Here is an 11,945-nt window from a genome sequence, read left to right as displayed (position 1 = left end):
TAAAAAGTTTTCTACTAATGTTTAAATGTCTTTTTGTTAAGCAACGTGTGTTCCACAGCATTTTTTTTTTTTTTGAAAAGTGCCATATGAATAAAGTGATTGTTTGCTGGGTTTTTCCATATTGATATTGTGGCTGTGTCAACAGCACAGCTTGGTTTTGCCCATTTTCTCTATTTAAAACCATTAAGTATTGGGAAATGAGATACATGAAAATCAAAAAGCCAAATTTTTTTCACAGCAGAGTTTGGGTCCAAACAAATTACATCAACTTATTCTGGCAATTTTTTATTTTTCAAAAATTATCTGCCAAGTGTCGACATAACTCTTAGTCCAAAATTCCAGATCATAAATTATTGGTAATATAATGCCTCACCGTGCATAATAGTATGCTGAAATAGAAATTTTTGGCAAATGAAATTGGAGTGTACAGGGGTTAAAATAAAAGAAAATATACTTTCTTGTGTTTATAAAGTGAGATGTCAAGTTTAATATTTTCCAAGTCATTGTCATTAAATGCAAACCAACATTTCCTTTCTTTATTTGAGTTAAAATAAAGTAATCCCAGGCAGAAAGGTAAAAACAGTTTTATGGAGAGCATTTCACACAGAATCCAACAGTCAAAAACATTTCCTTTTTGTGGCATTTGGTTCTACCTGCAGACAACAATTAAAAACAACAAAGAAAGCTTGCATCTATGTGACCTTTAAGAAAATATTTTGCACACAAATAAACTTCCCAGGTGTTTTTTCTCTCCAAACCTTGGGAGAAAAGTTTTGTTCTATGACAACCATCTGAAGACAGAAAAGAGGTAAATATTGCCTTTCCAGTGTAGAGCCACATGGCTCTTCTTCATCCCACATCTTTTTTTTCCCCCCATCTTCTCTGAAATTCATTTTGTTTTTAAAACAAAGTACCAATGATGAAATGGAAAATACTATACTAGAGATGATGAAATGTTGCAGCCCTAAGACCCAAACATTCCAAAACAAACAGGGATCCTTCACATTGTTGAGAATTCACAGAGAAGATATTTGTTATTTTCCATCAAGAGGGACTTTGACTGTAAACATAACTTCATGTAAAGACGTAGGAGATTTGACTCGTGGTATTTGCTCAGATGGAGTATGTACCAAATATTTAATGGAGATCAGTTAATCAGTTCAGTGTGGCAATGGAGTTTATATTTTAACACTCTCTGAAGGTGGAGAGGAAGATACTTGCCACTGCCGGAATATTGCAAACACTCTCTTAGACTTGTCACGGGGACCCTATTTGGAGAAGAACATTTGAAATAGTAATATGAACAAGAGTTCTATATTTATAGAATAAGTATACAAGAAAATACCAAGACTGCCAACTTACCTGCTCTGGACTACCTTTCAGTGTGCTGGAGTTCTTTGAAGGCATGAAAAGGTCAAGGGCAGCTTTCCAGCCTTGTTGATTCAACGCTACTCCTCCATCCAAAACAGAGGCATGATCTGGATCCACGTTCTCCTGTCCTGCAGAGATCCAAGGACACCAGTCCCTGTGCTGAGAAAGAGGGTCAAATGTGCCCTTATGCAGAGGCCCATCCTGAAAGAGAGAAATGTCACATGTTAAAACTCATCATTTAAAGTAAACATCTTGAAATTCAAAAATCTTACAAATGCTGATTCACCATAGAAAAAGACTATGAAGCATCCAAATCAAAAGCAAGACAGGAACTAAGAAGTAATGATTGTTCTTACAGGACCACCAACTGTTGAGAAGCACAAGCGTTTGGGAGGATGGAGGCTGGTGGAGCCGTCGGCCCCCGAATTATCTCCATGTCCTCGACTTCGAGTTGCAGGCCTCTTGCCCCTCGTCAGAGGACTTAGCAAGTCATCACTGGGGCTGGGTGAGTCTCTGCTTTTGGCTCGTAATGCAGTGGGGGAGGAGGAGGTCCCCTCAACCTGCAACAGAAAACAAAAATATGAAAAAGTCTGATAAAAAGGAGTTGAAGGATCAAAAGGGTTTTGGTATGGTGGGAGGCAGTTCATTGTGGCTCTTTACATTATATCCTCTAATAAACTAGAGATGACAATGAGGGTAGAATTTCTGTAATCACTTCCTACACCATCAACAGTGAGTTTGTGAAAATCCTTCTCCAAACGGGAGAAGAGGGTCATGTCTACTGAAGCAAATGTGGCATAGAAAAGCCTCAACCTTACCACAGAGCAACAAACACAAGAATGCTTGCCTGGTCGGAGCGTATGGAGTCCTGGCTCCTCAGCTTCATGCGGCATGGAGATGCCGCATGAGTGGACGAGGCAGGGTCTGCCTGGCTGTCGCTGCAGCCCCCTAAGACAGAACCTGTTCCATGAGCAGAGGGTCCTGCAGAGCTTGGTACCGTCTCTGCCTCACCTCCGATTTCTTCCATCTGGTGGAAATTCCACAAACCCACCTTCCGCATGCAATAGGAGCAGGTCAGGATTGGCAGGTTCATGGCACGTAAAGCTGGACTAAGATGAAAGAAATTTAATTTTGGACCCAAATTCCACCAAATAACCTTGTGTTTTAGAAATGCACCTTTTTTACTGAAACAACTCTCACCTTGCTGCCCAACCACAAAGAGAAACGACGCATGCAGCCACCTGAACAGACAATGGTTCAGAGCATGGACTGCATCCCTTTATTTTTAGCTCTTCCTCAATCAGTTGCAGTATATTACTGATGACATCCTCTGTCAAAGACTGGGGGGAAAAAAGACCACAAATAATAGCTGTTATTGTCTTGTTAAAAATAGTTCATATGTTAATAAAGCAATTTCTTTAATGAACCCTTAATGATATCACATTCCCTTGATAATAATTGATGTTTTTATCTAAGTCCTTCTGAAATTTAAGCTGGCACAAGTGTTCTTTAAATAAAGCCCTTTACCATAGACTTCAGCTGCTCTGGCCTCATGGCTGGCAGCTGCTGAGCAAGGAGACAGGCACTCTGGAAACGTTCCAAAAAGGCAGCAAGCAGCGTTGACGGTTCAGAGGCTGGAACAAGCCAGAATCTCTCTGGATAAACAGAAATACTTATATTTATTACGACCATCATGCTGATGGTTAATAAACAGACGGAGTAGTGGATTGTATGTTTGTTGTAAGTTTGCTCCAGACAAAATGGTTGCTTCTACCTGGACATGGAAAGTCAGGCCAAGGACAAAACTTCTCATGCTGAGTCTGTAGTTGTCTCAATATCTCTGCAATGCGGCTTTCATCTATTTAAAAGAACAGAACAGCTTGACATCTCATTTTGGCAGGCCAGCACCATTACCGTCGCCATATTGCTTCAAGTTTGAGCTTACATTTCTTAAAGTCTAACGTTGGTTGTAGTGATGCACAAAGGAAAGCCTGGCAGCTGGAGCACTTCAGCATGTCACAACCAACATTGATCCAACCATATCTGGCACACATCAGAGGAGAAAGTGCACGGGGTTTGCCTGCCCATCTCAAACAGTGACATATTAAGGAAAAGAGGACCCTAAATAATAGGCAGCTTGTGTTAGCAATTACAAATGTGTATTTTGATTATGTTTAAAAAACGGTGCATTTTAACAAATCACATGGAAGCAATGTATATATGTATTTAAAACAAAAAATAAACGTTGTCCATTAATAAATATATAATATGAAGGAAGGATATAGAATAGGATTCCACTCTTGAGAAAAATGCTTCTTTGTTTGTTGCTTCACACGGTGTTTGAGTGTTGTCTTTAACTTCCAGAACTTTTAAGTCCCCTTGTTCACTGAAACAAGACATAAAACATAAGTCCTTTTTACAAAACACAAAATATCCAATGGACCATTTTGTACACAATGTTTTCTGATCAATTTGCTAGACGGAAATAGTTGCTGTGATTCTTGTGGTTATTTTTAGCATACATACATAACTGCAAACTAACTGCTGGACCCCGGCTAACAACAGCTGCAGCATAAGGCTATAAAAACACATTTTTGAATAATTTATTTAATCCACATCATTGCAACCGTATGAGTACAGAAACTCGGGCTCGTTTGTCAAACTCTCAGCTCTGTGCAGACTTGAAAAACCCCTCCAGCAAAACTATGAATACGTTCGAGGTGAGATGCTAAGCTAAGACGTGGCTAACCCAGTCAGCTACCGTCAACTTAGATTTTTCCAAAAAAAAAAATAAACTGGTAGTTTAAAACGCCACCTGTTGGACCCAATCTCCGGTAATGATACTCCTTCGCTGAGGAGTTCACGAACTTTTTCCGGAGATGCAAAAGAAGACTTTAGGTGGTTAGAATTGCCGAGACGGTCCCCGCGACTGCCGCCGATATTCGCCATGGTCGGCTCTGACAAAAATCCCCAGAGAAACACATCCCGGAAAAAAGTTGTTCCGCTTCACCAGAGCCACAAACGCAGTAAACAAACAGGACATTTTTGGTGTAAAATCTTTGTCATATGCAGTTGACCGCTAGATATTTCAACGACGTATAAATGATATTATACAGGTACGTTTTATGTGGATGATTTTTGTAGAACATAGATCACATTGTCAGCAAAAGCTACCAGAACTTTCACAATACGCTAAAATTGTGACTCACTGTTGAACAAAACCAAAATAAAACTAATTTAAATTTAGATCTAATTTAAATGTAACGACGTTTGAGTATTAAAATTTAAATTTAGTGTTTACATTTAAAGACTTAGTGTGAGTGTTTGCAATTTAAAGTGTGAGTGTTTAAATTCAAACACTATATATGTTTACATTTATGTATGAATTTATTAAAATAATATATGCTAAATAAATTAAATGTTTTTATTCAGTAAAAACATTAAATTATTTCTAATTTGATTAATTTACTACAAATTAATTTAATAATTGTATTTGCATTTTTATATTTCTTCATTTTTTATACATATTTTTAAATTATAAGTTTACGTCTACATTCAATAAAATAAAATAAAATAAAATAAAATAAAATAAAATAAAATAAAATAAAATAAAATAAAATAAAATAAAATAAAATAAAATAAAATAAAATAAAATAAAATAAAATATGGCGGCAGTTCCGTTTTCCTGAAGACGCAACGTCCTGGTAACAAGCTCAGCGATTGGTCAAGTGTGTCACTGCCGGGGTGGAAAGAAAAACAGTGAATGGCTTCAAACCTGCCTGAGATGTGAAATGTTTCAGCAGCGTTTTGGCAGACGTGTTTTATATTCGACGTGACATCGAAGAGGACAGGGTTGTGAAGGGGACACGATGTCGGACGCCGAAAGGTTTCACTGTTCAGATCAGCTGAATAAATTCGAGAGACTGATTGGCAGGCCGCCGCACGAAGGGCTGCTAGCAGGTCGGTTCATAACATTAGCAACGATGCTATCAACCCTCTGTTTTGGTTTTTTCTTCGCACTTTTAAACCATTGTTCCGTAAGGAACATTACGTGTATATAATAATGGGTGTTTAATGTATTTTTGTAATTAAATTTATCTAATATATCTCATTTAATTTTATTTTTTTAATGTAATGTATACATTATGTATCTGTATTTAATGCCTTTTTTCCCACTTGTTTTCTTCGATAAAAAGGATGGATTTCTCCATAATGTAAACATTCAGATTTTAAATTGACACATTTACTTTTTAGCTCTATTCTAAAATCTAAGATTTGTTTGTAAAAATCCAACCAAGAAAAAATAAATCAGTTTAAAATTGCATTTATATTCCACTTCTATGCTATTTCTACTTATTCTCCATTGGCATATTCTTTTTATATGTTTTCATCACTATTAATATATGGATTGATTGACACATTGAACTAGAGTCATAGATAAGCTTGTGAATAAGTTTAAAAACAATAAACAGAGAAGGGGTGTATTTGTTTTATCTGATATTACTGGGATTCATTCAAGTTGGAAACATTTATTTGTATTTTATACTTTTGTAAATTGAAATTACATTAGCAGCACTTTTTTAAAGCTTTAAATAGTACTGCAAATATAATAAAGTGCAGTGGTTATAGCTGTTATTCTCAGAAATATGCATTAACTTCAGCTTCACTGAAGAGTTTTCAAGAATTGTTTAAAACAGCCACTCTGATCATCTTTTGATTTGTTCGAAAAGCGTTCCCAGTGGTCTTTGAATTATGATTATGCCGTTTTTAAGCAAAATCCCCGAAACCGGTGTCGTTTTTTGGGACATATTTTCTGCAGGGAGTAAGTAGTTCATTAGAAATTTAGCTTGGACGAGGAAGATGAAGACGCATATGGATCTAGTCGTCTACAAATGGATGCATCAGAATAGACCGGCGCAGGAAGCTTGTGGCTTTTGCATCTGCTCCTGATTCACAAGGAATTTGATTGAAGAAATACTCAGACATGCAATTTTCTTTAAATGTGTCCTCAAACATGAGAAAATCCCACAAGAATGTGTTGCAAAAACCAAAAAGACAATTTTCATCGGCGTGTGCCTTTAAACTCTTCAGTAATGACATATTCTACTCGTTTTTCTTCAATATTTTCAGACTAAAATTTTTTATGTCATTTGTTTAAAATAGATGACATCCTTAATCTAATCGTGCCTAAGACATCAAAATTGTTTCTTTTGTAATTGCACAGAAACGCAACACATACTGTTCATGCAAATATCGTAAAAGACATAAATCTTCTTTCTGAGAAATTTCCTTTGAGTGTGTTACATTATTTAAAAAAGTGCATGAAGCTATAAGATCATTTGAAAGAACGGCATATTTTCATCTGACTGGGCCTCCAAAAAGAAACTGGCTGCACTTTTTATTGTGAAAAGCCTGTGCTTGGCTTCGCCTTGCTTTTTGTGTATAATAAAAAAAAAGGCGCTTTTGACAGTTTACTAGCTGGTATTTTTATATATTAAACTTCCAGTCTGTTCAGGAGGTTTTACTTTATGTGCTTTGAATGATGGTTTCAAACGCGGGTCTGCTGTTTCTCTCCTCAAGCTTTGTTCCTTCTGTTGCAGGTCATCGAAGCCCCCCCGCCCGCAGTGGGCATCGGTGTGTTGCTGACAACACTAACCTCTACGTGTTTGGAGGCTACAATCCTGACTATGATGAGTCAGGAGGCTCCGAGAACGAAGACTATCCGCTGTTCCGAGAGCTTTGGAGGTACCACTTCGCCACAGGCTCCTGGCAGCAGATCCGAACAGAAGGTTACATGCCAACTGAGCTAGCTTCTATGTCAGGTTAATCTTTTATTTTTCTCAAATGTTCCCATTTCTGTTAAAAATTCTATGTGCTGTTTCAAACTGTACTTATTTTTGTGATCCTATAGCGGTTTTGCATGGTAACAACCTCCTGGTGTTTGGCGGAACTGGGATCCCTTTCGGTGAAAACAACGGCAACGATGTTCACGTTTGCAATGTGAAGTACAAGCGATGGTCGCTGCTCAACTGTCGAGGGAAGAAACCCAATCGAATCTACGGACAGGTAACCAGTCCTTTTTATCTCTAATGAATGTTCAGTACATCATAGCTATGCCTTTTTCTTTTTTTTAGTAGAACTTCTGTAAGTTGCAGCTTCATGTCCTTTGTCTCTACAGGCGATGGTCATCATCAATGGCTTCCTGTATGTGTTTGGAGGTACAACTGGTTACATCTACAGCACAGACCTGCACAGGCTGGACCTGACGACCAGGGAATGGATCCACCTTAAACCCAATAACCCCCCTGATGACCTTCCCGAAGAACGGTACAACGTTTAGAATTAGAAATGCGTTACAGAGGCGGGACATGCTCCTTTTGTTTTACCCTAACATTCTATATTCCAGTTTATATTTGCACACTCGGATATATTGTACATACTGATTTATTTAATATTATATTTTGTTATTTTGTCTTTCTTGCACTGAAATGGTGATGCTTCAATTTCAAAAGCAAATCTATCTATCTATCTAACATGGCTCACCGTTATGTACCATATGGGTGTCACAGGTATAGGCATGAAATAGCACATGATGGACAAAGGATATATATTCTTGGAGGAGGAACCTCCTGGACATCTTATCCTCTAGACAAGGTACCCCACTTCTATAGAAGACTTTTCTGAACACCTTACCCATAACAGCTTCAGCTTTCACAGCATTTAAATTAAGAAGTATCTTTGCAAATAATCTTAAAAGCAGTGATTGGAAATCAAAGAGATGGTTGTTTCTGTTGTTGTAGGTACATGCGTACAATCTGGAAACCAATTCTTGGGAGGAGATTACAACTAAACCTCATGAAAAAATTGGTTTGTATCTTTAATGTTTAATATTTTGGAGAAAAAAAACCAACCTGTTATTGTCCATGCTTAAATGATTTGTTGTCTGACAGGTTACCCCGCTCCTCGGCGATGCCATAGCTGTGTACAAATACGTGACGGTGAGGAAGTATTTCCTTTTTGTGGCGACTTGAACATTTCCACGCAGATTCTGTTTTTCTCGGTTTACAATAAAGAACCTGTTCTATTGAAGGTCATCATTTCTATGTGCGTTTGTGGTAGATGTGTTCATCTGCGGTGGTTACAACGGGGAAGTGATACTGGCTGACCTGTGGAAGATCAACCTGCACACCTTTCAGTGGAATAAACTACCAGCAGAGATGCCCGAGCCAGCTTACTTTCACTGTGCTGCTGTAACCCCAGTGAGTATAAAGGCCCTGATTAGCTCTTAAAAAACAAATATATATGCAGTTCACGGATGTGGATCTATATTTCAGCCTCGTCTGTAGCTCTGCTCTGACCGACGGAATGAGAGTGCAAACTTAAGTGGGTCAAAATGAACTTCCCATCAGGGTTGTTTGGCTCACCTTTAGGGACAGAGCGAGCAGCTCTGTCATTCGGGAAGACTCCAGAGTCGTTTCTGCCTTAAATTCACTTAGACATTTAGTTAGCATGAATCCCAGATGCCTACCAGTCAACATTTCACGGAAATGAGGCCTCAGGCAGCTTTAGAAATTGGTTGCAATGTTATTGTAAGACTGGGCTTGCTATTCGTTTTGTCAAATGTGTTGGAAAAGATAGTTAGGGGGTAAGAAGAATGAAGACAGGTTCTGAGAGGTTCTGCCTTGGTGGACCTTGGACCACTGGCCAACAGTCCAGTCCTCCTTCTCCTTGGTCCAGTGGAGACATTTCCTACGTTGGCCCAGGCTCAGACGTGGTTTGACCCCTGGAACCCAACAGCTGTAGCCCATCTCGTGAAAGTGGTTGTGTTTGAAGCTGTTCGTCATCATCACTCTTCATCATCATTCCACTCTTTCTGCCAGCTTCTTGAATCTTTTCCTTTTGAAAATCGTCTTTTATGCTGGTACGTCTTCTTCGTCCACTGAGCTGTGAACTTTTGTGGCTTACCCAGACTATAGAGGGGGTCAATGGTCTTCTGGCTAGTTATCGAGTCAGAACTCCTTTGCATATTTAACCCAAATCAACCAATTTAATGACATCTGGGGAACCTGTCCAGGTGCTTTGAGATTAGTAGTTGGTGAAACTCAGTTTAAAACTTTCATGTTCTGCAGAATTTGGGCAGATTTCTCAACAGTAATCAAATTTTTTTAAATGTTGTTTTTGTGGGTTTTATGAGCGAGAATCCCAATTTATGTCAAAATCAGCAAATACTTTAAACCAATTAAACAGTGGGCACTGAAAATATATTCAATGAAAGTTACCCTTTTTTAAATGGAATTATGGAAATGAAAACACCTTTCCATGATATTTAAATTTTTCTTTTTTTTTTCACTATCATATTTTACTTGTCTAACTTTTTCTCCTTTCTTTTTAGGGTTTTAAGTTTTCCAAACGTCATGTGACCTTTGCTGTTGTACAGCTAAAACCATCACAAGGCTAAATGTTTTGTGTATTCATCTGTGAAGTGGTTGATATTTAACCGCGTCGTGTCTGATTACCGCCTAAAGCAAGTGTAATCATCTATAAGCGTGTTCATTAGATTGTGTTGCCCTGCTGTGTTCAGATCCAGTTGAACGCATTTGCCCCTCTTCCTAAAACGTATCAACAAAAGGGAGGACGATGTCCAGTGATGCGTCAGTTTGTGGGCGTGTCAATGCTGTTATCCGCCACCAAACTGAGACTAAACAGCGTACAGGATTTTAAGGGATTCACTCCATTTTTTCCCCTGTTGTCATTCTCTCCTAGGCTGGCTGCATGTACATTCATGGAGGCGTAGTGAACATCCATGAGAACAAAAGGACTGGCTCGCTCTTCAAGATCTGGCTTTCTGTTCCCAGCTTGCTGGAGTTATGCTGGGAGAAACTCATCAAGGCCTTTCCCCACCTGGCTTTTCTCCCCACCATGCAGCTGCTGAACCTGGGCCTCACACAGGAGCTCATTGAACGCTTGAAATAGGGATAGTGGAGCATAAAACAGAACTTGGAGTTGGGCTGAGGAGGACGGCGAGGACAGGAACGCAGCACAGAAGAAAACCGAGAGAGGACGGGAAAACAACCCTGACGTGAAGTAGCTCCGCCTTAAAACCAAAAACAGAGGGATGCCTTTTCTTTTTTTCAGTTATGATGAAAATTCTAGCTAAACGTGGACTGTTTTATGAATTTTACTCTTGTGCCACCATTGTTTCTAAGAGCATTTGGATTTCTAGCTAAAATCTCCCACCAAGTAATGACAAACCTGTACTTTGCCTCATGACTACTTAAAAAAACTATTTTTTTTCCCCATTTTTTTTTTTTGTTTTTTTGAAATCTGCATCCTAGTTTTACTATTTTAATGCAAAGCAAGAATATGTATATATTTTTTTCTGACGGACTATATAACATTTACGAGGACGTTTTTCTCTTGAGCTGGTATTGCCATTTGCACATTTTCCTCCCACATATTTGTAGACATTTACTTATTTAAATAGGTTTTACATGAAAGAGCAATTATAAAGTGCCAGATGGGGATTTTTGTTTTGCACATTGTGGGAAATTTTACACAGTTTTGCTGACATGGTTCCCTGGCTCATCATGGCAGCTTCTTTTCAGTTTAATTATGGAAAATCAAAGAGGACCTTAAATGTTACGAGTTAACACAATTGGTCATTTAAGGGAATTTTTGTTTTTTTTAATTTGTCAAATTAGCCTTATGTAATCTGCAATACACATCTTAATAAAATGTAACTTGTGTTTAAATGTGTCTATTGCCCAAAACTATTTTTCATACATGCTGTTCATCCTGGCTTTGCTATTCCCTCTTGTGCATTAATCAAGTTATCTTGGCTTGAAAAGCAAAAATTAGATTCTCGTTTTTTTCCCCGTTGCTTAAAGCTTTCATTTCTTAACGGTCACTGTGAATATGGTGCTCTTGAAAGTTTTAAATGAACAGAAAAAAAGTTTCCAGGATTTGAAGTAGCGCATTTCCAAACATTTCTGTATACGATTGTGCCTTTTTCACATTTGTAAATGGACATTTTAGAAATCGAGGTAGAGCTCATGTTTAGATTCAGATTCTAATTCCAAAAGCTTGTTTTACAGACTCAAATGTTTCTGGTCATAATAGAATAACCCTATTATCATTGGTCCTGACTGCTTTTCAACTTTTAAATGGTGCCAAATAGTTTTATACAAGGGAAAAAAGAAAAACATAGGAGTTAGATGGGATGTGGTCAGATAGTTTGATGCACACAGCTCAACCTGCACTTCATGTCCGCGGTCCTGCCTTCCAAACCACCTTTTTGCATGATGTCATTTCCTGCTTTTTAAATCTTCATTGAAGGATTTGGTTTCACAACTTGCAAAATGTTGTATAGTGTGCTTGTATGAATGTTGTGTTACCAGTTCTGTCAATAAAAGCGTTGTTTAATTAGTTCCCCCCACCTCCTTTTTCATGAATAAGTATGACAGAACGATTCAGTTGCAGTTTGAGTTTCTTTGCATGAGTACATGTCACTGTAACCGAGGAAGCACCAAATCTAACCCAGTAGAACATGCCTCTTTCTTTAGCCATGTTTAAAC

At 38.2% G+C, this 11,945-nt stretch overlaps 2 protein-coding genes across 2 annotated transcripts; one reads left to right on the top strand and one right to left on the bottom strand.

Moving 5' to 3' along the window:
- Nucleotides 1-568: 568 nt before the first annotated feature.
- Nucleotides 569-4,385, bottom strand: zc3hc1 (zinc finger, C3HC-type containing 1). Its single transcript, XM_004083036.5, has 10 exons — nucleotides 4,187-4,385; nucleotides 3,655-3,757; nucleotides 3,317-3,467; nucleotides 3,146-3,229; nucleotides 2,899-3,026; nucleotides 2,572-2,711; nucleotides 2,219-2,480; nucleotides 1,728-1,931; nucleotides 1,363-1,572; nucleotides 569-1,268 (listed from the first exon to the last, which is right to left on the bottom strand). Exons 1-10 carry the CDS (start codon nucleotides 4,318-4,320, stop codon nucleotides 1,179-1,181), a joined length of 1,506 nt encoding a protein of 501 aa, XP_004083084.1. The 5' UTR covers nucleotides 4,321-4,385; the 3' UTR covers nucleotides 569-1,178.
- Nucleotides 4,386-5,058: 673 nt separating this feature from the next.
- On the top strand, nucleotides 5,059-11,796 carry klhdc10 (kelch domain containing 10). The gene is made up of 9 exons (XM_004083035.5): nucleotides 5,059-5,331; nucleotides 6,972-7,193; nucleotides 7,283-7,437; nucleotides 7,550-7,698; nucleotides 7,941-8,025; nucleotides 8,172-8,238; nucleotides 8,322-8,369; nucleotides 8,491-8,630; nucleotides 10,135-11,796. The coding sequence occupies exons 1-9, from the start codon at nucleotides 5,241-5,243 to the stop codon at nucleotides 10,342-10,344; spliced, it is 1,167 nt and encodes a 388-aa protein (XP_004083083.1). The 5' UTR covers nucleotides 5,059-5,240; the 3' UTR covers nucleotides 10,345-11,796.
- The last annotated feature ends 149 nt before the right edge of the window (nucleotides 11,797-11,945 follow it).

Source organism: Oryzias latipes, chromosome 23 (genome assembly GCF_053564925.1).
Source record: "Oryzias latipes strain Hd-rR chromosome 23, Olatipes_Hd-rR_3.1".
Lineage (NCBI taxonomy): Eukaryota > Metazoa > Chordata > Actinopteri > Beloniformes > Adrianichthyidae > Oryzias > Oryzias latipes.
This window is presented reverse-complemented; position numbering and strand designations above follow the sequence as displayed.

Bases quoted from the DNA above. Each gene is read 5' to 3' on its own strand.
- zc3hc1 (XM_004083036.5), bottom strand. From the start codon at position 4,320: ATGGCGAATATCGGCGGCAGTCGCGGGGACCGTCTCGGCAATTCTAAC. The intron at 3,758-4,186 runs GTGGCGTTTTAA...GTCTTGTTTCAG, and splicing joins CCGGAGATTGGGTCCAACAG to TGAACAAGGGGACTTAAAAG. The intron at 2,712-2,898 runs GTAAAGGGCTTT...TTTTCCCCCCAG, and splicing joins CAGAGCAGCTGAAGTCTATG to TCTTTGACAGAGGATGTCAT.
- klhdc10 (XM_004083035.5), top strand. From the start codon at position 5,241: ATGTCGGACGCCGAAAGGTTTCACTGTTCAGATCAGCTGAATAAATTC. The intron at 7,194-7,282 runs GTTAATCTTTTA...GTGATCCTATAG, and splicing joins TGAGCTAGCTTCTATGTCAG to CGGTTTTGCATGGTAACAAC. The intron at 8,026-8,171 runs GTACCCCACTTC...CTGTTGTTGTAG, and splicing joins CATCTTATCCTCTAGACAAG to GTACATGCGTACAATCTGGA.